The sequence below is a fragment of the Dama dama genome, chromosome 27 (genome assembly GCF_033118175.1).
Source record: "Dama dama isolate Ldn47 chromosome 27, ASM3311817v1, whole genome shotgun sequence".
Taxonomy (NCBI): domain Eukaryota; kingdom Metazoa; phylum Chordata; class Mammalia; order Artiodactyla; family Cervidae; genus Dama; species Dama dama.
The window spans coordinates 57,617,638-57,643,042 of NC_083707.1; the positions used below are offsets into that span (position 1 = coordinate 57,617,638).

Genomic DNA, 25,405 nt, shown 5'->3' on the forward strand with positions numbered 1-25,405 from the left:
TCGAGCCCAGGTCTCCACATTGCAGGCAGACTCTTTACCATCTGAGCCACCGGGGAAGCTCATAAGTCACATTAAAGAGAAGGCAGTTCTTTTGCAAACTGGCTCCCTAGAAAATGGAGCTTCATGGATATTCCAGAGATGGCATCTGAATAGTTCCACGACCCGCTCATTAGTCACATTCACTTATTTTCATGTTTTTATCAGTGTAATCCCTTAGCTGGATCGCTTGACTTCACTACTTTCCCCTTCAGTGTAGACAGCCAGGGCTCTGACCCTCTTTCTTCAACCAAAGAAGTTCTGCTTTTACCTGTTTTACATATTGTGTGGGCTTCTATTTAAAGTTCTCATTTGAAGACAAAGTTCCGGTGCCTAAAAAAAAAGCCTTTGGAGTGTCAGTTATTTTCAAAGTGAGATCTGTGAACATGCTCCCAAGACTCTAAAATGTTTTATTCTAATTTTAATCTGTCCTATCTTAAAACTTAATAAAAAGCACCAGTTCACCCACCTGTTGTTCTGTCAATAAATGGCATCCCAGTATATTTGAACTTCTGGATTATATTTTTATTTATACTTTATTATACATTTGAACTTTGAATTCTTCAGGCTAATTTATTCTGAATACTTTTAAGTTTTCAAAGATCATAGGCCAAACAGTTGAGGAGAAAAACCACCTTTCCAGTTTCAATTGTTGTGCCAGTGAAACAAAATAGGAAATAAATTGGTTGCTGTTATAAGGTTCCTGCTATCAATCTGGGACCCCAGATTTTGGTTTTTCTACTTCAAACAGCATTATTAAGTTGCTTGAAATTGCAAGGTAAATTCTTTCCTATCTAGTTCTGGCAATATGGCATTTAAGGTACCCAAATGCCATCTTGCTCTATAAAACTCCACAATCTGCTAGAAGAAAAGATTTATTCAATTAGTGATATACTTTTTAATAAGTCCCTTGGAACATACTTCTGACAGTTTTTATTGTGAGTTAGATGTCCAGCATGAATCTCAGACTTTGACAGTAACCTATATCCAGTTATATGTTCCCTCTCTCTTTCCTTGCCCCTCTTTCATGGAGTTCGGTTCAGTTTAGTCACTCAGTTGTGTCTGACTCTTTGCGACCCCATGAACCACAGCACGGCAGGCCTCCCTGTCCATCACCAACTCCCGGAGCTTGCTCAAACTCATGTCCATCAAGTTGGTGATGCCATAAGCATCTCATCCTCTGTTGTCCCCTTCTCCTGCCTTCAGTCTTTCCCAGCATCAGGGTCTTTTCAAATGAGTCAGTTCTTCGTATCAGGTGGCGTTTCAGCTTCAACATCAGTCCTTCTAATGAACACCCAGGACTCCTTTAGGGTGGACTGGTTGGATCTCCTTGCAGTCCAAGAGACTCTCAAGAATCTTCTCCAACACCATAGTTCAAAAGCATCAATTCTTCAGTGCTCAGCTTTCTTTATAGTCCAACTCTGACACCCATACATGACTACTGGAAAAACCATAGCTTTGATTAGACGGACAAGTAATTATCTGTTTTTTAATATGCTGTCTAAGTTGGTCATAGCTTTTCTTCCAAGGAGTAAGCGTCTTTTAATTTCATGGCTGCAGTCACCATCTGCAGTGATTCTGGAGCCCAAAAAAATAAGGTCTGTCACTGTTTCCACTGTTTCCCCACTGTTTCCACTGTTGCCATGATTTGGCAAACATGGGACCAGATGCCATGATTTTAGTTTTCTGAATGTTGAGTTTTAAGCCAGCTTTATCACTCTCCTCTTTCACTTTCATCAAGAGGCTCTTTAGTTCTTTTTCACTTTCTGCCATAAGTGTGGTGTCATCTGCATATCTGAGGTTATTGATATTTCTCCCGACAATCTTGATTCCAGCTTTTGCTTCATCCAGCCCAGCTTTTCTCATGATGTACTCTGTGTATAAGTTAAATAAGCAGGGTGACAATATACAGCCTTGACATACCCCTTTTCCTATTTGGAACCAGTCTGTTGTTCCATGTCCAGTTCTAACTGTTGCTTCCTGACCTGCATACAGATTTCTCAAGAGTCAGGTCAGGTGGTCTGGTATTCCCAGTCTCTTTAAGAATTTTCCACAGTTTGTTGTAATCCACACAGTCAAAGGCTTTGGCATAGTCAATAAAGCAGAAACAGATGTTTTTTTGGAACTCTCTTGTTTTTTCAATAATCCAACAGATGTCGGCAATTTGATCTCTGGTTCCTCTGCCTTTTCTAAAACCAGCTTGAACATCTGGAAGTTCACGGTTGATGTACTGTTGAAGCCTGGCTTGGAAAATTTTGAGCATTACTTTACTAGCGTGTGTATCCTTCTCAATCTTGTTTATCATTCCCTTGATTTGCTTCTAACATAGTTTTAATTGAGTTTATATGTCTGCAAAAAGTAGGAATATTTTAATTTGTGTGCTTAGTCGCTCAGTTGTGTCCAATTCTTTGTGATCCCATGGACTGGGGCCCACCAAGCTCCTCTGTCCATGGGGATTCTCCAGGCAAGAATACTAGAATGGGTTGCCATGCCCCACTCCAGGGGATCTTCCCAAACCCAGGGATTGAACCCAGGTCTCCTGCATTGCAGGCAGATTCTTTACCATCTGAACCACCAGGGAAGCCCTTATTTTAATTTAGTTGTTTTGTAACTTCCCTCTCTCTCTCTGACCTTACTGTTATTCATGAAAGATAAACATTTGGAATCTCTTTCTGAGTAAAAGGGATAAAGTCTTAGAGTTTTATGTCTGTTTTCCCAGATAAGAAACTACTTTCCAAGACCAGATAGTATTAATTTATTTTCATTAATAATATTTACAGAAATAGAATGAATTTTTTGTAATGTATTTATGCAAAGGAATGTAGTATCGTTTTATAAATTTAAATTGAGATTTGTCAGTATTCATGTCTTAAATCATGTTGCATGAAAACAGTGTTTTAGAAAAGCACGTGTGTAACATTTTTAGTAAGTTCAAAACCTAAAACATTGACACGTACTATTTACCAGTATCTACATGAGTAAAAATTACAATATGTGTAAGAATATACACAGTACTTTGGTTACTTTGAGTTGGGGAGACAGTAATGGTGTTTTAACATTGTTTGTTTTAACATGTTATTTCTTTTCTAAAAAAGAAATCTGAGATAAAGACAGCATGATATTTTAACTTTCTCTTAGCTGTGTAGTCATTTAACTGAACGTATTTCTCCACAGAGTACACATAAATCCTGACTGCTTTTACAGTAAAGAAATATACTTTCACTTCTTTGTGAATTTCAAGGCTTAGCATATTAGGGACTCATCAATAGAATTATAGAAGATAACAGCCAGAAAGGGGCCTTTAGAAGTGAGCTGGTCCAGTACTTTTATCTGTTTGCTCACACCATATCCTTAGCACTTGGAACCATGCCTGGCACATAGTAGGTGCTTGGTAGGTGTCTGGAGTGAATAAGTGATGTTGAGAATATAACCTGATTTGTAGGAGGTTCTGGCCGAAATGAAACAATGTGGTCTTAAACATAATATTCACGTCTTATCTTTTAGATATGGGTAAATGTCACCTTACCAAAGGCAAGCAGGCGCTAGAGATTCGAAGTAGCTTATCTGAAAAGAGAGCCCTTACGGACCCAATCCAGGGAACAGCACATTCCGCAGAGTCTCTGGTGCGAAACCTCCAGTGGGCCAAGGCGCACGGTACCGTAAAGTCTTTTTTATGCTCTCTTCCTATTATATGTTCATGTAAAACTATGAAGCCGTCTTTCCCTCTGAATTCACAGCTTTCCTCCAAACTTTGCTGTGAATGTTTTAGCCTAGTGAGTAGGATCTTAGTCCCTAACCGGGGATTGAACCCAGGTGCTCGGCAGTGAAAGCACAAGAGTTGGAACCACTGGGCCTCCAGGGAGTTTCCTGTAACATTTTTAAGCGACAGAAATAGCTCTAATAGTATTTTGCCCCATAAAGAATATTTGTTTGCTGCTTATCATCAGAAAACTCACCAAAAATTCTTTAAGTAATTATTTATGTAAGTTTTTATTATTCTTTTTCAGAGCTTCCAGAAAGCATGTGTCTTAAATTTCAGTGTGGTGTTCAGATTCAACTGGGATTTGCAGCCGAGTTTTCTAACGTCATGATAATCTATACGAGTATAGTGCACAAACCGCCTGATATATTAATGTGCGATGCCTATGTTACCGACTTTCCACTTGTAAGTCTCTACTTTTTTCTTTTATTTAAACTATAATGGTATAGCCTCACTAAAGACTAATTTTTGAAAACTTAAAAGGTTATGATTAAAGTATGTATACATATATATAAAAATATTTGTATTTAATAATACTCATAATATTTAAAAACTAATCGCCAAAATAACTTAAATATGTTAAATTTAGGAATGTCTTAAGTTCACCCAGGAAATAAGCCTTTAATTTCTCTTATCCTAAATAGTATTTCACATATCAAGGAATAAAACATGTTACACCATATGTCCAGAATTAATCTCTTCTTAAAAACATTCCCCGAAATAGTTACTGCAACAGCAGGAGTCATACTCGTCAAACTGTAGTAGTGTATTGGAATAGAAACCTAGCTCTTTCCAAACCCTGAGATATGATACTCATTTTGTTTTGGCCTAAAGGAGCCACCAGACAAAATCTCTTTTCCTGCACCGTTGCAGGACGTTGAGACGTAAGCACAGAGTAAGGCACACAACCCAGAACGTCTCCCTTGCTTCTGATCAAGGCTTCATGGAGGGCAGTGCTCAGCGTGAGAGCCTGCGGTCTGCACTGACCCCAGAATTAGACGGATCCATCCCGCAGTCCTGGCAGCCCTGGCCAGGATGGGGCCCCGGATGGTGGAGCGGCCAAGCCTGAAGGCTGCTCTCGAGTCACAGTGCAGATCTCTTGCTCTTGGCAGCAGTTGGCTGTAAAGGAAGAAAAAGCGGGGAGAGGGAAGCTGCCTTTGGCATGTCCATTTATTCCTGTTAAATATACGAGTCACATAAACCCACCTGCACCTTCCCCAGAGGATGACTAAGGAGGGAGGGAGTCCAGGAGCCAAACGCTCATGGGGCCCAAACTTAAAGGAAACTTGAGGACGCTTCTTCAAAGTGTTTGCAGAAACAGTCTGAAAGGAACTATCCTTCCAGAGCTAACTTCTTAAAGTGTATCGGTGAAGAATTTAGAATTCTGTTTATTATTATGGTGATTCTAGAATGTTATCTTCATTATTTCTTTAGCCCTGGGTAGGGTTTACCTTGGAGAAGGCAATGGCACCCCACTCCAGTAAGTACTCTTGCCTGGAAAAACCCATGAACGGAGGAGCCTGGTAGGCTGCAGTCCATGGGGTCGCTAAGAGTCGGATACGACTTCACTTTCACTTCTCACTTTCATGCATTGGAGAAGGAAATGGCAACCCACTCCAGTATTCTTGTCTGGAGAATCCCAGGGACGGGGGAGCCTGGTGGGCTGCCGTCTGTAGGGGTGCACAGAGTTGGACACGACCTACTCAGAGCACAGTTCATCAGAGAGCAGCGCCTGTTAAGATGTCTCATGGTCACAGGTGATGTTGTGACTTCCACTGACTTCATTAATAACGTTTTCTGGTTTTCACAGGACCTAGATATTGATCCCAAAGATGCAAATAAAGGGACCCCCGAAGAGACTGGCAGCTATTTAGTATCAAAGGAGCTTCCCAAGCACTGCCTGTACACGAGACTCAGCTCACTGCAGAAATTAAAGGTTACCACTTTTCCTATTTATAACTGGACTTCCCTGGTGGCTCAGATGGTAAAGAATCCACCTGCAATGCAGAAGACCTGGGTTCAGCCCCTGGGTTGGGTAGATCCCCTGGAGGAGGGCATGGCAAGCCACCCGAGTATTCTTGCCTGGAGAATCCCATGGACAGAGGAATGTGGTGGGCTACAGTCCATCGGGTCGCAAAGAGCGACTAAGCAGAAGGAAAACTTTTATGAAAGTGAAGATGCATTTGTGCCTGTGAACCGTGTATTGGTCCAGAGATGTGCTGCTTCATTCCATATTAAGTTGAAGCAGAGAGAACGGCTATACAGCAAGTCTCATCAGTGACCTTTTTCGCATTTTGCATTCTGTCCTTAATAATGGCCTGAGGGTTTATTTGTGTATGAGAGTGCATGTCATTACCCTCCATGTTATTAAAAAGTTAGAGACAAAGAGCATAGTCTACTTGTAAATACCTTAGCATTTTCAAATAAGCATTTCCTAGCTCGATGACTTTCTGCAGAACGTAACAAATTAGAATGGGAATTTATTTTGATCTTTTTTCATTTCTCGTTGACCTTACACATGAGAAACTACCTGATTTTCATGGTCTATAGGGTTGAGCTTTGCAATAGAACCATATTCTTGCCAGACTCGAGTTTTATTTAGAGCTGCATGACCCTGGGAGGCCTTAGCCAAACCTTGGGGTGTGACGTGAGTACTACTGACAGTCACACCAGGGCGGCGGGCATCAACCTGCCACACCCTGTTCACGGCTAGTCGGCCGACACTCTCCATGCGTCTTTGAACTTCAGTCCATTCTCCGATTCAGGTGTACGTCTCCACTTGTGATTGTGGGTTATTACTTTATGATATTTTAAAAACAGCTAAATTTTTTACCTCAGTGTGAAGCTGATTTTGGGGGGGGGGGGCCATGCTGGGTCTTCGTGGCTGAGCGTGGGTGTTCCTCTAGTTGCAGGGAGCGGGGCTGCTCCTGCTTGCGTTGCTTGGGCTTCTCACTGAGCTGGCATCTCTTGTGGCAGAGCACAGGCTCTAGGCGCACGGGCTTCAGCAGGCGCAGCTCACAGCTTCAGTGACTGCCGCCTGGGGGCTTGGTGGTTGCGGCCCGCAGGCTCTAGAGCATGGGCCCGGTAGTTGCAGGCACGGGCTTATTTGCTCCTCAGCACGTGGGACCTTCTGACCAGGGACTGAACCAGCATCCCCTGCACAGGCAGGCAGACGCCCGTCCACTGCACCACCAGGGAGGTCCCATAAAGCTGATTACTGTTTCATTAAAAGGTCACACCCGTCTCCAGTAATAGGGAAAGAGAGTTTTCCAAGCCCCGCTGCTTGAAAAAATATGTCTTCACTGTTCATTGGGAATGTAATACAAGATCTCTGTGATTCTGTCTATACTAATTCAATATATGGGATGAGGAAAATGGAAGCTGGTTCTAGCTAGCCTTTCTTAGTATAAGGAAAACGTAAAGGCTACTTTGAGGGTCTGGAACCTGGGAAAGGAGAGTGAGACTGGGTGTTTTTGGCTGCTGTGTGGTTTTGTCTGGATGTGTGTGTGTGAATGGTATCCTAAAGCTGATATACTCCCCTGGTTGATGAAAAGGACAAACCTCATCTCTCCTCCTCCCCAGGAACATCTGGTCTTCACGGTCTGCCTGTCGTATCAGTACTCGGGACTGGAAGACACCGTAGAGGAAAAGCGGGAGGTGAATGTTGGAAAGCCGCTCATCGCGAAACTCGACATCCACCGGGGCTCGGGGAGCAAGACGCGCTTCCAGACGTGCGTCATGTGTGACGGCCCCTACCGCGGCCCTGCCGCCGGCCCCGCGGGGGCGGCCCGCTACCGCCCGCCCCGCGGCTCCTTCTCCGGCGCTTACCACTCGCACCTCAGCGGCTCGAGCAGCGTGCTGCCGTCAGACGGCTGTCGCTGCAGCCGGACTGCGGACGCCTTCATTTCAAGCCATCACAGCCACCATTACTCGTGTCAGTTTGGCAGAAGCAACGTGCCAGTAGAGACGACTGATGAAATGCCGTTCACTTTCTCTGATGGTCTTAGAATTTCTGAAAAGTGACTTCTTTGTTCTTGAAAGTTCTCGTAATTAATAGCTGTCTCATCCAACAGTACTTACATAAAGTGAGATATTAGGGGAAAGCAAATAGATATACATGTAGCAAGACAAAATTAGTTGACAGGCATTTCATGGCAAACTCAGGACTTTGAGATGTTGGAATTATTTAACTACAGACCTCCTCTTAAGATTTTGTGGATGGGTTGATTTGTTCTATAAGTATGAAGTATGGGCGTGTATATGTTTGTGTACATAACAGTGTTTTCATCTTGACCACTCTGAAGTAAGAACAGTGGGAACGGCATTACTGTAGGATAAGTCAGTGTATTTCTCGAACCAGGACAAGGACCTTGGTGATCATCAGGCTTAACCTAATTTTTGTCAGTGGGAGAAACAGACTGAGGCATCTTATTTAAGTTAGAGCTGAGATCTCCAGGTTTCTATTGCCGTGTTTATTCCACTACACATTGCCTTCCTGACAGGTTCTGAGACAGGTATGATTTCTGTAGATAGACTTAAAGACATGTAAATAAGAATGTCTGTGTATAATCTAGAAGCACATGAACTTTAGCTTGTGATTATAGGACTTTGCTACAAATACTAGTTAAGTTTGTGTATAAATCTTTGTAGAACAGGCTGCAATGTCTTATTTCTTAATTCATAAGGTCATGAAAGCACAGGAGAAGTAATGAAATGTTTGTCTGTGGTAAAGCTTTAGGCAGCAGGATAATATTGCTACTGGATAATTTGGTAGCTGTTTACCTGAATCTTACAAACCCTGGACCTGACTTCCTTGATAACATGTATTTTCTCATTGAATTTTACTGGTGTTAGGAGATAATCACCTTTGGTTCTACAAAAAGGAAGTTTAAAAAGCAGCTGGCAGTAAAAATAAAAGGTTGAATTAGTAATTTTAAGACATCCCCAAAGAAAATTACAGGCCTAGATGTCTTCACTGCTCTATTCTACAGACATTTAAAGAAGGAGCACCAATCCTTTGTAAACTTCCAAAAGTAGAAGAGGAGGGAAGACTCTTTGCGACGCCATGGACAGCAGCACACCAGGCTTCCCTGTCCTTCACCATCTCCCGGAGTTTGTTCAAACTCATGTCCATTGAGTCGGTGATGCCATCCAACAATCTTGTCCTCTGTCATCCCCTTCTCCTCCTGCCTTCAATCTTTCCCATCATCAGGATCCTTTCCAATGAGTTGGCTGTTTGCATCAGGTGGCCAGCATATTGGAGCTTCAGCTTCAACATGAGTCCTTCCAAAGAATGTTAGAAGTTTATTTCCTTTAGGATTCACTGGTTTGATCTCCTTGCTGTCCAAGGGACTCTCAAGAGTCTTCTCCAACATAACAGTTCAAAAGCATATTGTAATACAAAACCAGAAACGTCACAGGAAAACTGTAGGGCAATAGCTATTATGACTATAGACACAAAATCATCAAAGTACTAGCAAACTAAGTCTAGCAACGTATAAAAAGGGTCACACACCATGAGCAAGTGAGATTTATCCCAGGAATGCAGATTGATTTAACAAGTCATATATAAGTTATATTGTTATTCACAGTAGTAATATTCTACAGTGTTGCTATGAATACTAAATTAGTGAATACAGAGGACTGCTCCTAGGGGGAGTGTGTGTGTTTTACACATATACATATCTCAAATAGACTATAACCTTAACTCCTAAAAACAATTTGTCCTGGTAGATTTGTTTTGCTGTATTAAAAAAACGAGGTTCAGAAGTATTAAGTGACTTGGCTGAGGCCCCCCAGCTAACGGGCCGGTGTCGGGATCCAGACCCACCCGGCGGGCCCCAGAGGCAGAGCTCACCCTGCACTGCCTTCCCCTGCCTTCAGAGGTCACGTCTGCAGGAGAGCTGAAGCAAGAAGGCAGGGCACTGTCTCATTTCTCCTCAGCTGAGAACACGCACATCGGGGAGATCAGCGCACCACCAGTCTGCACACGTCCGTGAATGGTCATCAACGGGCTGCAAGTATTGATTTGGGGATTATAAACAAACCATAAGTAAGTAAACTGGCAGATTCACACAGAATCGTGAGTGAGGATCCTGTTCATAAAGAGAAAAGCTACCATTAACATATTTTGTTTAACTTTTTTATCTTGTATTGGGGTATAGCCGATTAACAATGAATTAAAACTGGATTTTACACTTTGGGGTCACCTGACCTTGTTGTGGTCCCGGGAAGTAGCCTGGTTTCAGGGCCTGCGGCGGCATTCCCACCGGGAAGATCAAGTATGCTTGTTGGGGAAGGCCAGGTGAGCCCACCCCGGAAGCAGGCCCGTGGGGATGGGTGAAGAGATTGTAAGCATGTTAGGAACCAGGGGAAACGCTGATGGAGACGCTGATGAATCCAGGATCCAGGCTGAACTGACCCAGACACCCATCTCATTAACCAACGTTGCCAGCGAGTTGGACGCTTCAAGCCCAGAGTCCCGTCAACAGCCGTGTCTGCTGCCAGCATCCTTTCTGTCGGAGGGTCTTCTTTAGCAGTCAGAACCCCAGTCGGCCTGAGGCCGGCCTTACTGGTCTGAGAGCCATCCTAGCTGCTGTCTGCTGACTCCACACATCTCAGGCCTGACCCATGAAGTGTCCATGTCTTAAAGTGACCCTCAGGACCAGCTTTCCCCTTGGTTATGCCCTGGACCCTTGTTGGCAGATGTCACCAACACAGGTGACCAGGGCGCGGGCCGGGGCAGCAGCAACTGTAACGGTGGGGCGACATCAGCGCTGATTTATCCGTAGGCTGAGACGAATGTCCCCACAGAATGCAGTGAGGAAGGAGAAGGAAGATGTTCACGGTGTCCTGCTCACCTGAGCTGTGTGGCCAGCCTCCTGCCGATGACCAATGAGGGGACAGAGGCCTGTTCCCGGCCGGGCCACAGAGTGGGGGGCAGCCGGCCTCCGAAATGTCTCTTCAAAGGGGCGTGGCTAGGGTTGCCGGGGCTGCCTGGGAGCTAGCTCTCTGACCACGTGCCTCAGGTCTCGGGGCCCCAGTGAGCCTGGGGCCGGGCTCCCGAGACCTCGGCCCAGAAGCTACAGCCCCAGGGAGGACCGCGGGGCCATGAGGGGACGGAAGGGCCCTTGCGGGACCCAGACCCCCAGGTTTCACATCTGGTCCGGAGGACATGAGCGTGCCCAAGGTCGACGCTGAGCCCGGGCTCAGCTGCCTGGGGGTCTCCAGGGCCCCCGATTCTCAAACCAGCCCGGGCGGAGGGCTTCAGAGAGACCCCCGTGCCTGAGGCACAGGCACCAACAGGCTCAGCCAACCCCAGACGAGTCCGCCACGCGCCCGGCGTCTGCGTGCAGGGCCACCTCAGGCCGCTGCTGCCCTTGTGGGTGACCAGTCAGGAGCCGGGAGGAAGCCGTCGGGCCCCCATCGCCCCAGCCCTCCCTAGGCTCGGCCAGCTTCCTTGGCGCAGGGCCCGGGCACACCATGCGGGTGCCACTCGTGGGAGGATCTGGGAGATCTGGCTCCTTGGAGCCCCCACCCTCAGCCTCCACCCGTGGTGCCTGGGCGTGGACCGAGCTGCCCGGGCACCTGCTGCCACCCCGACACGGGCTGGTGACCGCGGGCGTGCTGCCGGCAGCTGCCCACCTGACAAGGCTGCCCCCCGCCCTGAGGCAGTGCCCACACCGGCGCCCGCGGGCCTGACGTCCAGGACGCCAGGCACCTGGCGAGGGGCGGGCGGCCCTGCAGGAGGACAGAGGTGTCCTGCTCCCCATGCTGCGCGTTCTGCTTCCTCTCCGTGATGGATGCTGGGGACGAGTCTTGCTCCGGGGCATAGGGCTTCAGCTGAGAAGCTACAACCCCACCTTCCTCCGTAAAACTGCGGATTTCCTTAGCCACTCTGATCCTTCTAACCGCAGCAGCTTTCCTGGTAGAGACGTGATCCCACCAAGAAGAGCAGGGTGAAATTAAAAGGCGTAGGCTCAAGAGGACAGCCCCCCTGGGGTCAAAGCCCAGCTCTGCAGCCCTCGCATCTGTTAAGCCTCAGTTTTCTCCTAGGTACCATCTGCCACAGGGCTCGTTGTTCTGGCTGTGGTTCAGTCGTGGCCGACTCTTAGCGACCCCACGGACTGCAGCACACCAGGCCTCCCTGTCCAACTCCCAGAGCTTGCTCAAACTCACGTCCATTGAGTCGGTGATGCCATCCAATCATCTCATCCTCTATTGTCCCCTTCTCCTTCTGCCCTCAATCTTTCCCAGCATCAGGGTCTTTTCCAATGAGTCAGTTCTTCACATCAGGTGGCCAGAGTATTGGAGCTTCAGCATCAGTCCTTACAACGAATACTCACGGGTACTAAGCATTAGATAAAGTCACCCAATAAAAGCATGGGCAGGCATACAGTAAAAATAAAATGTGGGTCACCCACCAGGTTATTAAACTGGAGAGAAAAAAAAGGTGTAGTGGGTTGAATAGGACCCCCCCAAAGGTATCTCTCAGTCCCCCAGAACCTGAGACTGTATTTGGAAATAGGTCAGATAGAGCAGATATAACTAAGTTAAGCATCTGGAGGGAACTCCCTGGTGGTCCAGCGATCAGGACTCTCTGCTTTCACTGCTGAGGACGTGGGCTCAATCTCTGCTCGGGGAACTAAGATCCTGCAAGCCGCGTGGTGCAGCCAAAAAAAGTTTTAATAAAATAGGCAAAAAAAAAAAAAGGCTCTGGACACGAGATCATCCTGGATGAGGGCGGTCCCTGCCCCAGCGGCAGCTGTCTGCGTGAGGGACAGAAATGAAGACAAGGCGCCGTGGAGGCCATGCCAGGCACAGCCACGAGCTGAGGGTGAGCCCCTGCAAGGTGAGGAGGCCAGGAAGGCGTGTCCTCTAGACTCTTCCACGGGAGAATGGCCCTGCCAAGACCTTTCTGCCCGCTGATACTAAGTTTGGGTTTCTGGCCTCCAGAACTGGGAGACAATAAACTTCTGTTGTTTCATGTCGCCAAGCTGGTGAAAACAGGTTGTGAAAGCCCTAGGAACCAGCACAGGATGGCGGCCCACAGGTGAGGCCACCTCGGACTCCAGCCCCGGCGGCCTGGGAAGGACACGGAGGCGAGCTGGCAGGGCCGTCGAGCAGCCGCTTCCCCCGCCGCCGTTAGTCTCCTGCGCCCCCACCAGTCCCAGACACTCTAGAGAAAGGGCAGAACGGAGGGGATCGCAACATTTAAAACAGAAGTATGTTTCCAGGGAGTTCCCTGGTGGCCCGGTGGTTCGGCTTTGGCGCCTTGACCGTTGTGGCCTGGGTTCAACCCCTCGTTGGGGACCTGAGATCCCACAAGCTGCACAGCATGACCCAAAAACGTTTCTAAGAAAGGGTTTTTAACCATGCGTTCTTTCCCCTGTCCTGAACAACACAGCCAAGTCTTCGCCCCAGGTCTTGCTCTCTCAGCTCTGTCCTCTCCACTTCTCCGTACGTTCCGCTCCGCCGCGATGACCCACCGTGCCTTCCCTCTCGCTTCCTTGACCCGCTCCTCCTGGGGGTCTGTTCCTGGCAGCCCAACCACGCACCTCCTTGGAGTCCCCTCGACCTTCTCACACAGAAATGAACTCAAACCTTCCCCCGCTGATCACAAACTCCTGTCAGCTCACTTCAACCTAATCGGAACTGTGAACGGATCCAAAACACACGAACAGCTCATGGGGAAGGTCGCCCTGGAGAAGCAAACGAGCAGACGGGCTACAGCCCACGAGATAGCAAGAGTCGGACAGACTGAATGACTAACCCTCCCCAGCCGGGGAGCAGCTGATGCTCACCAGGCCCGGCGGGCAGAGCCGGGGCGGCTCGCTGGTGGTGGTGTCGGCTGCACCCTCAGAGGAGGGCTCAGACCCCACTGAGAAGCTCAGGCCCGAGCAGCAGGGGCCAGCGGGTCTGAAGGGGTTGGGAGACCCCTTTCAGGACTCTGGGTCTGCACCGTCCTCCAGGGCCTGCCCGGCTCTCTGGACCAGGCCTTGCCTTGTGTTTTGTTGAGTTCTGCGTGGGTTCAGTTCAGTTGCTCAGTGATGTCCGACTCTGAGACCCCATGGACCGCAGCACGCCAGGCCTCCCTGTCCATCACCAACTCTCGAAGCTTGCTGAAACTCATGTCCATCAAGTCGGTGATGCCATTCAACCATCTCATCCTCTGTCATCCCCTTCTCCTCCCGCCTTCAATCTTTCCCAGCATCAGGGTCTTTTCCAGTGAGTCAGTTCTTCATCAGGTGGCCAAAGGATTGGAGCTTCAGCTTCAGCATCAGGCCTTCCAGTGGGTGGGTATGCGCCGGGATCCCAGCAGAGGGCAGCGCAGGCTCGTTTGTCCTTTGCTCTGCGCAGTGGTTTTTTACAACCTGGGAGCTTGCTTCCTACTCCAGCCCAGAGCAGAGGGAAGGCCAGAGCAGAGGGAAAGGCTGCTTGAGCAGCGGTGTTAGCCACTCAGCCAAGCCACGGTGAGGCTTGCAAGTGGCCACTGGCCCTCCTGACCCCTCACCGCTTGACTCTGGTGCTGCAGTCCATGGGGTCGCAAGAGTCAGACACGACTGCCGCCACTTAGCACTCACGTAACTGGGATGAAATATGCCTGACCCTGACAATTACCGTCTAAACCATCTCAGGTGCAGAGTTCAGTACCCTCAAGTGCACCACAGTTCCCACTCTAGGTTTTGTGATTTTCCACGTACAGAACCCGATGCACAGATATGGGGAAATTCAGAGAAAAGGCCGAGACCTGGAGATTGCTTTTGTTGAGGAAAATAAAGGAGGGATTCCAAAGTGGGCCCCAGAGGTTTCTCAGGCTATGGTGCACCTACAAACTTTCCAGACCCCTCTGCCTCGAGGGTGGGGGCTTCCTGTCCACTTGAGTCACATCTGCCCCCAGCCTTCCCCAGACACCAGCCGGACAAAACCTGCAACTCAACTGGGAATAGTAGGGAGCACCCCCAAAGGGATCCCTGCCCACATTCAGAAACAGGACCAAAGGTTATTCAAAGTGAAAGAAAGTGAAAGTGAAAGTCGCTCACTTGTGTCCGACTCTTTGCAACCCCATGGACTATGCATCTATGGAATTCTCCAGGCCAGAATACTGGAGTGGGTAGCCTTTCCCTTCTCCAGGGGATCTTCCCAATCCAGGGACTGAACCCAGGTCTCCCGCATTGCAGGCAGATTCTTTACCAGCTGAGCCACACGGGAAGCCCAAAGGTTCTCAAATATCACTCTGAAAATAATCCGTACCGTATGTAAATGGGAAGTGATAACTGTGCCCCAAAACATTTAGACTTCCCTGGTAGCTCAGTGGTAAAGAATCTGCCTGTCAATGCAGGAGACAAGGGTTCAATCCCTGCATCAGGAAGATACCCTGGAGAAGGAAATGGCAACCCAGTCCCATATTCTTGCCTGGAAAATCCCATGGACAGAGGAGCCTGGCGGGCTACGGTCAATTGGGTCGCAAGACACGACTTGGCAACTAAAACAGCAAAACACTTCAAGCAGTAAAATGCATTCAGGTTATTTGGCCTTTGATGAGCTCCAAAGCTAAGCAAGACAGAACTTGAATCCCTAATAATAAGGGCTAGTATTTAGGCAGGTCCTATGAGCCTGGCACAATGTCAACTGCTTTTCTCATTCAGGCTTTTGTGATGGATGGAGGTATTGTGTCCATTTTACAGAGGAGGAAACTGGAGCCCCCGGGACTGCTGGACTTGCTCAAGGTCACAGAGGAAGAAAACGGTGGAGCGTGGATTTGGACCCTGCAGACCAGCTCCAGGTAACTGGCTAGTGACCACAGCTTGGCCTGACTTGCCAGGGGCTAAAGCGCAGTGTCTGAGAGAGAACTGCAGGAATTCTGGCTCAGGGGAGCTGAGAAGCCTGGGGAAGGGTGAGTTCCCCATCTTTGAACAAGGTCAGAGCCACCGCCAGTTCCAATTGCCCTTAATCTGTCCATCTGGATTGATAAATTTGCACACAAAAAACGTTAACGGGGCATTCACACACACGCTTACCAGCCAGATCACCTCTTTCCAACACGTGCCCTCCGTTTCGGCCTTAGTGCAAAAAGAAAAGAAAAAAAAGAAAAAAGTTGCCAAAAGCACCTCAGAACATCCAGAATGCTTTACCCTCCCCCCCTCCCCCAGCAGGAAGACCTCCCAAGGCCTGGCCCTTCCTCCCTGTCACACTTGCCTTTGCTGCCAGCTCTTGAAGGGATCTGAGCCTGAGAGCATCTGGCAAGGGGGTCTTGATCTGAAAGAGCCAAGAGAAAAAGTAGAACAAGAAATACCAAATGCTTTTCTTAACTGATTTGCCTGTACTTCATTTGTTTTTGCTTTAATACATTTTGGCTCTTTTATTTCAAACGAGTGGTAGGTGGTGAAAACAAAAGTTTGAAAGTATTCACCTGCGCCAGGCAGCTGAGCAAACGATGAGTTTAATGAACCTCTCTTACTATCTGACCTCCCCCCTCAACCTGCACCCACTTCACTGTCACAGGCACCGGGGAAATGGAAGGACCTGTCAGCCACTCTAACTGGTGACAACCTACATCTCATTCCTCATCACCCAGCTACACTCACAGAACAAAACCTACAGCCCTCAGTACCCAGAAGTTGATTGGTTTGTAGCCAAGGCATTTATGAACACACTCTTTCCATTTTCCCTTTGTTTTCTGTTCATTATCTTTTATAATCAAGGCCTGTTTTCATGTGTAGGTACAAGTAGCTGATATTTGAATGTACTTTGAGATAAGCATTTCAAAAGATATTGGTTACTAAAAAAAATAATTGGAACAATAAAAGTCCCGCCTGCTGTCTGCCGGGGGGCCGTGTCTGCCTCTGATCCTTTGAATATTTATCTTGCGATGTCCCTGGCAGTCCAGTGGTTAAGACTCCGTGGAAGGCTGGACTTTAAAGGCTCGCCCTGCTTTCTGGAGGAAGACATGTATACAACTTTAGGGTCTCACCACCCCTAGCTCAGAAGAGCCCCAGATGTGACCTTGCCCCCAAGGTGGGGAACATGTTGAGAAGCACAGGTCCCATCTTCATATTTCAGAACCGCAAGGGCAACTCATATGTGAACTAGTCCATAGTCCTTGGACTTAGAGAAACTGATGTTATGGAAAGATGTCCATATGATAGAGATTTCTCTTTGAAATATCACCAAGTCTCTCTGCCCTGATTTCTCAGTGTGGGAAGATGAACAATGGCTCCCAGAGGTGTCCAAGTGCCCAGGACCTGAGAATGCCACCTTACATGGCAGAGGGATTTTGCAAATGGGGTTAACCACCTTGAGATGGAGAGATGATCCTGCATTACCCTGGTGAGCCAACAGCGTCACCAGGATTCTTATAGCAGGAATGTGGGGAGAGCTAGTTCAGTTCAGTTCAGTTGCACAATATGTCCGACTCTCTGCGACCCCATGGACCGAAGCACACCAGGCCCCCCGTCCATCACCAACTCCCAGAGTTTACCCAAATCTATGTCCATTGAGTTGGTGATGCCATCCAACCATCTCATCCTCTATCGTCCCCTTCTCCTCCTGCCCTCAATCTTGCCCAGCATCAGGGTCTTCTCAAATGAGTCAGCTCTTCGAATCAGGTGGCCAAAGTATTGGAGTTTCAGCTTCAGCATCAGTCCTTCCAATGAACACCCAGGACTGATTTCCTTTAGAATGGACTGCTTGGATCTCCTTGCAGTCCAAGGGGCTCTCAAGGGTCTTCTCCAACACCACAGTTCAAAAGCATCAATTCTTCAGCGCTCAGCTTTCTTTATAGTCCAGCTCTCACATCCACACATGACTACTGGAAAAACCATAGCCTTGACTAGACAGACCTTTGTTGGCAAAGTAATGTCTTTGCTTTTTAATATGCTGTCTAGGTTGGTCATAACTTTTCTTCCAAGGAGTAAGTGTCTTTTAATTTCATGGCTGCAATCACCATCGGCAGTGATTTTGGAGCCCCCCAAAATAAAGTCTGTCACTGTTTCCCCATCTATTTGCCATGAAGTTATGGGACCAGATGCCATGATCTTAGTTTTCTGAATGTTGAGTTTTAAGCCAACTTTTTCACTCTCCTCTTTCACATTCATCAAGAGGCTCTTTAGTTCTTCTTCACTTTCTGCCATAAGTGTGGTGTCATCTGCATATCAGAGGTTATTGATATTTCTCCCAGCAATCTTGATTCCAGCCTGTGCTTCTTCCAGCCCAGCGTTTCTCATGATGTACTCTGCATATAAGTTAAATAAGCAGGGTGACGACATACACCCTTGACATACTCCTTTTCCTATTTGGAACCAGTCTATTGTTCCATGTCCAGTTCTAACTGTTGCTTCCTGACCTGCATACAAATCTGGAGAGCTAGGGAAGAAAGGAAAAGGCCATGTGATGAGGCAAGCAGAAACTGGAGGGGTACTCCTTGAAAGTGGAGGAAGGGGCAACAAGCCAAGGAACCTAGGCAGCCAACAGAAGCTGAAAAGGCAAGGACACAGACCCTCCCCCCAAAACCTCCTGCAAGCCCTCTGGTGCCCCTTATATCACTCCTCTCTGTGTATCTTGATTCTCACTCTCACCTGATTTCACCTGTAATCAAATGTCAGGGAGGAGAAGGGACAACAAGAACCCTCCTCCACCCTCCTCCCTTATTATCCTGCTCCTAGTTCATCCACAATTATTTTAGAGTTTTATTCCTTCCCCACCTTGGGGCAAATAAAGAGTCTCCCTTACCTAGAACTTACAGGCAAAACCAGGTTGTTTACAGGGGAGCTTTACAGCTCCAGACTTGGTGGGCGGCGGGGTTAAGAACGGCTTGTTCCCTGCCCTGCCGTATTCCCAGACTTTACTGCCATATTACTCAGATTAACGGTTCATCCGTGTTCCCTTTTTTGGGGGCCAGTCACTTCCAGGGGATTTTGCGAAGATTCACAAGCTAGCATTTGCAAAGCACTCTTTGAACTCCTACATAAATAAAAGATCTCACAGCTGGAAATCCCAATGCCTTTTAATGAGTCCTTTTAAAATCCCAAAGCATTTAAAAATTCATGTTGCTCCCTAGAAATAGCTTTTAGTTCCTACACATACAGGGAGTTCCAGACATATTAGATACATTCAGAGCTGCTGTTACAGAACAATTAGGAGGTAAAGGCAGTGAGTTAAGCTCAGTGTATGCACAATCTTATTGATTTTGGATAAGATAAAGATGAGACAAAGATCACTTGTGACCTGGGCTGAGTTCCTAAGAGGAAAACAAAGGCCCACAGGTATATCTGCATTGACCCTGATGTCATCAGCTTGCAGGCACAGTGCCTCTACAGGGTAGGGATTCGGTGAGGCAAATGGATGGCGTTTCTTTTCATCGTATCAAGGGGAGACGAGCCATTACTGGAGAGACCATGCTCAAGTCAGAGAAGCAGAAACTGATGGTATTGAATCAGTACAGGGTTCTCTACTCTTGCTGCGGCTTACAGATAAAATGCACAGTGGCTGGAATTGATTCCTGAAATCAAGACTTTCTTCACCGATCCCCGTTCCTTAAGCCTGCTGCTTCTTTCCCGAGTAAGCACAAAGCCAGGGTCTCAAGATACCAAGGACACGGCGTTCTGTTCGGGAGCTGTTTTCTAGGTATTGTCCGCTCACCCAGACGACCCCCGGGAATGCTGCAAAGCTCTTCTCAGAAGGACGTTTAGGGCTCAGCTCATTTTCCAAGAAAAGGACAAGAGGACCATGGGGCACTTTCGACTGTCCCCCTTGTAAATTAAGTGCAGAGTAACACAACATGTGTCTTCTTCCATGGAGCTTTAGTGAAATTGCTCAGTCGTGTCCGACTCTGCGACCCCATGGGCTGTAGCCTACCAGGTTCCTCCCGTCCACGGGATTTTCCAGGCAAGAATACTGGAGTGGGGTTGCCATTTCCTTCTCCAGGAGATCTTCCTGACCCAGGGATTGAACCCAGGCCTCCAGCATTGTAGGCAGACGCTTTACCATCTGAGCCACCAGGGAAATTTAAACCTCAGTGGAGGTTTAGAGGTGTCTTATTTGTAAATCGCCACCAGGGGGCACTGTTATTCTCTTTAAACGCTGCGGGGGAGGGTGGGAGTCTGCATATGGGGTGTGTCTGTGGCATTTGTGCACACACGTGTGTTGGCGGCTTGGTCGCTCAGTCGTGTCCGACTCTCGAGACTCCACGGACTGTAGCCTGCCAGACTCCTCTGTCCATGGGATTCTCCAGGCAAGAATACTGGAGTGGGTTGCCAGGGGTGAGACACAACTTCCCCCGTGTCCATTCACCGCCATTCAACCAGGCAGCCAATCCCTCCCTTGTTAAGTTGATACCCTTTTGCGACCCCACGGACTCCAGCCCTCCAGGCTCCTCTGTCCATGGGCTGCCATTTCTTTCTCCAGGGGATCTTCCCAACGCAGGGATCGAACCCACATCCCCTGTATTGGCAGGCGGGTTCTTTACCTCTGAGCCACCAGGGAAGCCCAACTCCTCCCTTAACCTCCACCCTCCACCCACACCCCCTCATCTGTCATCCCTCTTTCCCCTTCTTGGTCAAAAAAGGAGCAGAGAGCAGCAAGAAAACCCACCAAGATCATGAAGCCAAGATCGAATCAAAGATACTCCCCGGGGCGCCTGGGAAGAACACCGAGATGCCCGCCTCTCTCCTTTGTCGCCGCGCTCCCTTTCCTCTCCAGCCCCCGATGCCGACGTTCGTTGCCCTGCAGGGAGACGGTCACCCTGGTGCTCTCCTGCTTGTGGGCATCTTCCTTTGAAAAGAGGACTCTAGAGAGAGGAGAGACCTCAGAAGAATAACTCTTTAATGTTGGCTCTTCGGATGCTTTCATATCAGGCCATCTGGATCTAGAGGATACGCTGTAGGGGACCTGCCTTTTCCCCGAAAATCACAAGAGCGTGGGAACAGCCATCTCTTCTGCCTTTGTATGAGCAGTTCTCCTCGGAGGCCTTAAACCCCAGCCTCGCCGGAGAACCTGGGCGGCACAAGGAGCCCTCCTCGAGCTGCAAAGCACCCTGCTCACTGCTCTGCTTTCTCCACCTGCTCAGTAGGCACTAAAAGCCGCACACCGAAGGACTCCCTCCAGCTGATTTCAAAGGCATTGACATAATGGACTTGTCTCCACAGAACAAACCTCCGGGGACTCGGGCTAAGCAAACCATTTACAATACTGTCACGACCGCTGGAGAGATACCGCGAACGCTTGGGACAGAGCTTGTGTGATGCTGAGCGCTTTGAGTTCAAACCCAGACGGCACCGTCTAACTGGCTGGGTGACCCTGAGCTGGTTACTGAAACTGCCTGAGCGTCCATCTCTGTGAATCAAGGTTAATAACCCTTGCACTAGTTTATGGGAAGCATGGAGATAACAGAGGTTCATTCCCACGGCCAGAAGGTCAAAGGCGATATTACTACTGTTCACTGTGCACCAGGCCCTGAGCTCCATGCTCAGCACACATAAACTGTCTTAATCTTCACAGCAAGCCTACCTGCAGGAGTTGGAAGTGAAGGGCTTTGTGGGCTGGGGATCAAGGTGCTGGCAGGTATAAGAAAGATGCTGGCTGGTCTAGGCTCCCTGTGAAAAACGAACCTGCATCTTTTTATTTGGGTGTGGGTCAGGGAAGTGTGGGGCTTCTCCTGTGGTTCAGCTGGTAAAGAATCCGCCTGCAATGAGGGAGACCTGGGTTCGATCCCTGGGTTGGGAAGATTCCCTGGAGAAGGGAAAGGCTAGGCAGTCCAGCATTCTGGCCTGGAGAATTCCATGACCTACATACTCCATGGGGTCGCAAAGAGTTGGACAGGACTGAGGGACTTTCACTTCACTTCAGCAGAGTAGCTTCCATGTGGGCTTACATTCTCCGTGCTAATGGATCCTGAGTATTCTTGGTGATGCTCCAACAACAAAAAGGTACCTTGTGAAAGGGTGACAGAGACCCCCTCAACGTGACACTTCACATCATGAGGTTTCCCAGGTTGAAACAACAGTCCCTAAGGAAACGGCCTTGTCGGAGTCATTTAAAACAGCAAGGGGTACCTGCAGAAGACAGTAATAGTATTTCTGAGAATGTGAAGTGTGTGAAATACACTAGCTTCTCACTCCTCCGGTGTGGTCAGGAAAAGTGGTCCCTTTTGTAGCAGCTACGTTTCTAGATCTGAAAGCTCACACCGTTCAGTACCAAGACATCTAAACATCAGTAGGGACAGAAGCTGTCTAAAGCGGATGGCCTCGCTGGGTCACAAAGTTTGCCAATGTCTCTAAGCCTGGATGGCTTTATCCACTCCCCTAAAGGCCTGACAGAAAACTAAGACTAGAAAGAGAATGGGGGGGGGGGGGGGGCTTTTCCTTTGTCTTTGCAACGGGGTGCGCGCGCGTGTGAGGGAAGGAAATAAAAGATAAATGGGGAGAAGCAACCTGGGCAGAGGCGAATGAGGCAGCGGGGGAGACAGGACCCGGCAAAACGGGAGGTGGCGCGGGGGCGGGCGGAGGCCTGCGGATGCCCCGGCAGGGGAGAGTCCGGTGGGAGAAGCCATTAAGAAGCCCTGAAAACAGAAGCGCTGAGAAGGATGCTCAGTCGTTTCGGCAGGCTGGTCAGAAAACGCCCAGCGCGAGCTCTGGGGGGCGGAAGGCCAGGAGCCGGGGCAGCGCTCTGGGGAGCGAAGGCTCACCCAGGCTCCTGACGCCTCCTCCCCCTGCCGGCCGGCTGCACCCGCATTTCAGCGCGAAAACCTCCGTCCGGGGAGGGCCCGAGGCGCCGGGGCGCCCACCGCCACGAAGGAGGACAGGCCCGGAGAGGCCGCCGCTCTCTCCCTTCCCGGCGGGGAAGCCGGGCCAGGCCTCGTTGCTGAGGGAACCGGCAGGCCCAGCCCCTTCCCTGCCGAAGCGGCCGGACCGGCCCGCGGAGGACGGAACTGCCCTCGTCTCCCGGCTCCAGAGGCGGCCGGGAGCCCGGCCAGCGCGCGGTGGCCGCGCCCCATTGGCCCCGCGGCGAGAGGCCACACACGGCCTCGGCCTACGCGGTCCCTTCGCCTGACCCCCCACCAGGCCTGCCCTCCACCACAGACCCCTCAAAAGCCAGACCCCGGGCCCTCACACGGGGTGAGCCGGGGCGGCCGCGAAGGCGCCCCTCTGGCCCCCAGGGCACCTGCAGCGCAGGGGAGACGGCGGCCCCGGTGAGACGCGCGCTTTGTCTGGTTCTGAGTCACCGTGTGTGCTCGTGGGTCCCGAGTCTCAGCGCCGCCTGCAGCCGAGACGCGCGGAGCACGCAGGGTGTCTCCACGGCCGCGCGGCCCGCTCTGCCGCCCAGCGGGGCTGCAGCTCTGCCGGGAGCGGTCCGCACCCCGCGGGCCGTCCTCAGAGGCTGCGGCGGGGAGCGAGCCCCGAGACTGCTCGTGTCCGGGCCTTCCTCGGAGCCTGCGGCGGGGAGCGAGCCCCGAGACTGCTCGTGTCCGGGCCTTCCTCGGAGGCTGCGGTGGGGAGCGAGCCCCGAGACTGCTCGTGTCCGGGCCTTCCTCGGAGCCTGCGGCGGGGAGCGAGCCCCGAGACTGCTCGTGTCCGGGCCTTCCTCGGAGGCTGCGGTGGGGAGCGAGCCCCGACACTGCTCGTGTCCGGGCCTTCCTCGGAGCCTGCGGCGGGGAGCGAGCCCCGAGACTGCTCACGAGGGGACAGGAGTCGCTGTCTAAAAACGCCCATGCAGGCGCCGCACCCTATCCTACCATCCCTTACCAGTTCACACCCAGTGAGCCGGGCTGGGACTCTGGGAAGGACGTGTGTACGTGCTCAGGTGATTCTCAGGGTTCTCTGAGCTGGGTCGCACCGGCGGCGGTGGAGACGGGCCCGCCGAAGCCCAGCAGGGCTGCGTGGTGTGTGCCCGCTGACCCTGCCAACGCAGGCCCGGGACAACACCAGTCTCTTGGACTTGAGCAGTGTTCTTTCTGTCATATTCCTTTTTCTGCTTAAAAATTTTTGTTTTGAAAGTAATGCACATCCTATTTAAGAAATGTATAAAGGAATAAAGAAAAACATTCCGTTGCTAAGTGGCATCCAACTCTTTTGCGACCTCATAGACTGTAGCCTGCCAGGTTCCTCTGTCCATGGGATTTCCCCGGGGCAAGAATACTGGAGTGGGTTGCCATTTCCTTCAGATTACCTATAAACCCTCATCACCCAGAGTTATGCACTGTTAACATTTTGAGTTATTTTCCATCTATTTTCACATATTTACCAAAAAAAGTCAGACCGCACATAGTTATATGCCTTCTTTTTATTTGTTTGTAACCTGAATAAAAATGGCAGGAGCTTCTTAGACACAGCTGGACAAAGTGTGAGTGGGCAATTTTTTATTTTAGCAGACTGCTTGGCAATGACTGTCAAGAATATTTTTAAATGTTCGCCTCTCAGCCCACTATTCCATGTCTAGTCATCTCTCTTCAAAGGATGATCAGATGCATGCAAAAACTGTTTTAGAGACTTTCATTTTAGTGTTACTTAAAATAGCCAAAATTATCAACCTCGTCAATGTACAAAATTACAGGGATAGGTTAATAAATTGTGGTTATTCATGAGACGGAAAATTCTGTAATCATTAAAAATCACATTTTCAAAGAATGTGTCCTGGCTGTGACCATCCTCCTCTCCCACAGCCCCCCGACACTGGTTTTCCAGTCTTTCAGGGAGAGCCCGCCCCTGATTCTGCTGCAACCCCTTTGGATGCTGCTGGGTCTTCATCTCCCCTTTCCTGATCGTTCACAGTGTTTATTCTCAGTACCCAACATTTTGGCAGTTCGTTCTTTTTATTGTTTCTTAATATACATGTGTGTGTGCATGCTAATTCACTTCAGTCGTGTCCGACTCTGTGCGACCCTGTGGACAGAAGCCCCCCCAGGCTCCTCTGTCCATGGGATTCTCCAGGCAAGAATACAGGAGTGGGTTGCCATGCCCTTCTCCATACATATACATATACATATATGGGCTTCCCAGGTGGTGCTAGTGATAAAGAATCCACCTACCAATGCAGGAGACATAAGAGACCTGGGTTCCATCCCTGGGGTGGGAAGATCCCCTGGAGAAGGAAATGGTAACCCACTCCAGTTTTCTTGCCTGAAATTCCATGGACAGAGGAGCCTGGCGGACTACAGTCCAAAGGATCACAAAGAGTCGGACACAGCTGAGTGACTAAGCATGTGCACACACACACACGTGTGTGTGTGTGTGTATATATATATATATATATATTTTTTTTTTTTTTTTTTTTTTTTTTTTACTGTGCCAGGTCTTCATTGCTGTGTGGTAATTTTTAGAACTTCAAGCCCAGTAGGCAGCACCTCAAGTAACCCTGAGAGAAGGGCAGGTAGTCTGAACATCAAAAGGTTATTGTTAATTAAGGAAAATCAGATATCTCAAGTTAAGGAATGTATTGCTTTTCTATATGTGAGAAGATGCAAGAGGCTGGGCTTGCTGAAATCCTTCCTTTCATCTGTATCTCAGCTATCTGGGGCCAGTATCCTGCGATTTGATTTTTCACATCCTTAGTTCCTTACTCACCATAGGGAGTGGTGGCGGCTCATGGCAGCAACCGCCTGGTAGCAGACATTGT

General features: G+C 49.2%; 1 protein-coding gene across 2 annotated transcripts in view; it reads left to right on the forward strand.

Annotated features, from left to right (window-relative positions):
- MALT1 (MALT1 paracaspase) overlaps positions 1-9,993 on the forward strand; it is a 61,410-nt gene extending 51,417 nt beyond the window's left edge. For both annotated transcript variants that reach the window (XM_061131204.1, XM_061131205.1), the window contains 4 exons: positions 3,541-3,690; positions 4,044-4,201; positions 5,607-5,732; positions 7,379-9,993. In XM_061131204.1, coding sequence (XP_060987187.1) covers positions 3,541-3,690; positions 4,044-4,201; positions 5,607-5,732; positions 7,379-7,819 — 875 coding nt within the window. In that variant the 3' untranslated portion in view covers positions 7,820-9,993. The remainder of the gene's footprint in view (positions 1-3,540; positions 3,691-4,043; positions 4,202-5,606; positions 5,733-7,378) is intronic.
- Positions 9,994-25,405: the final 15,412 nt, after the last annotated feature.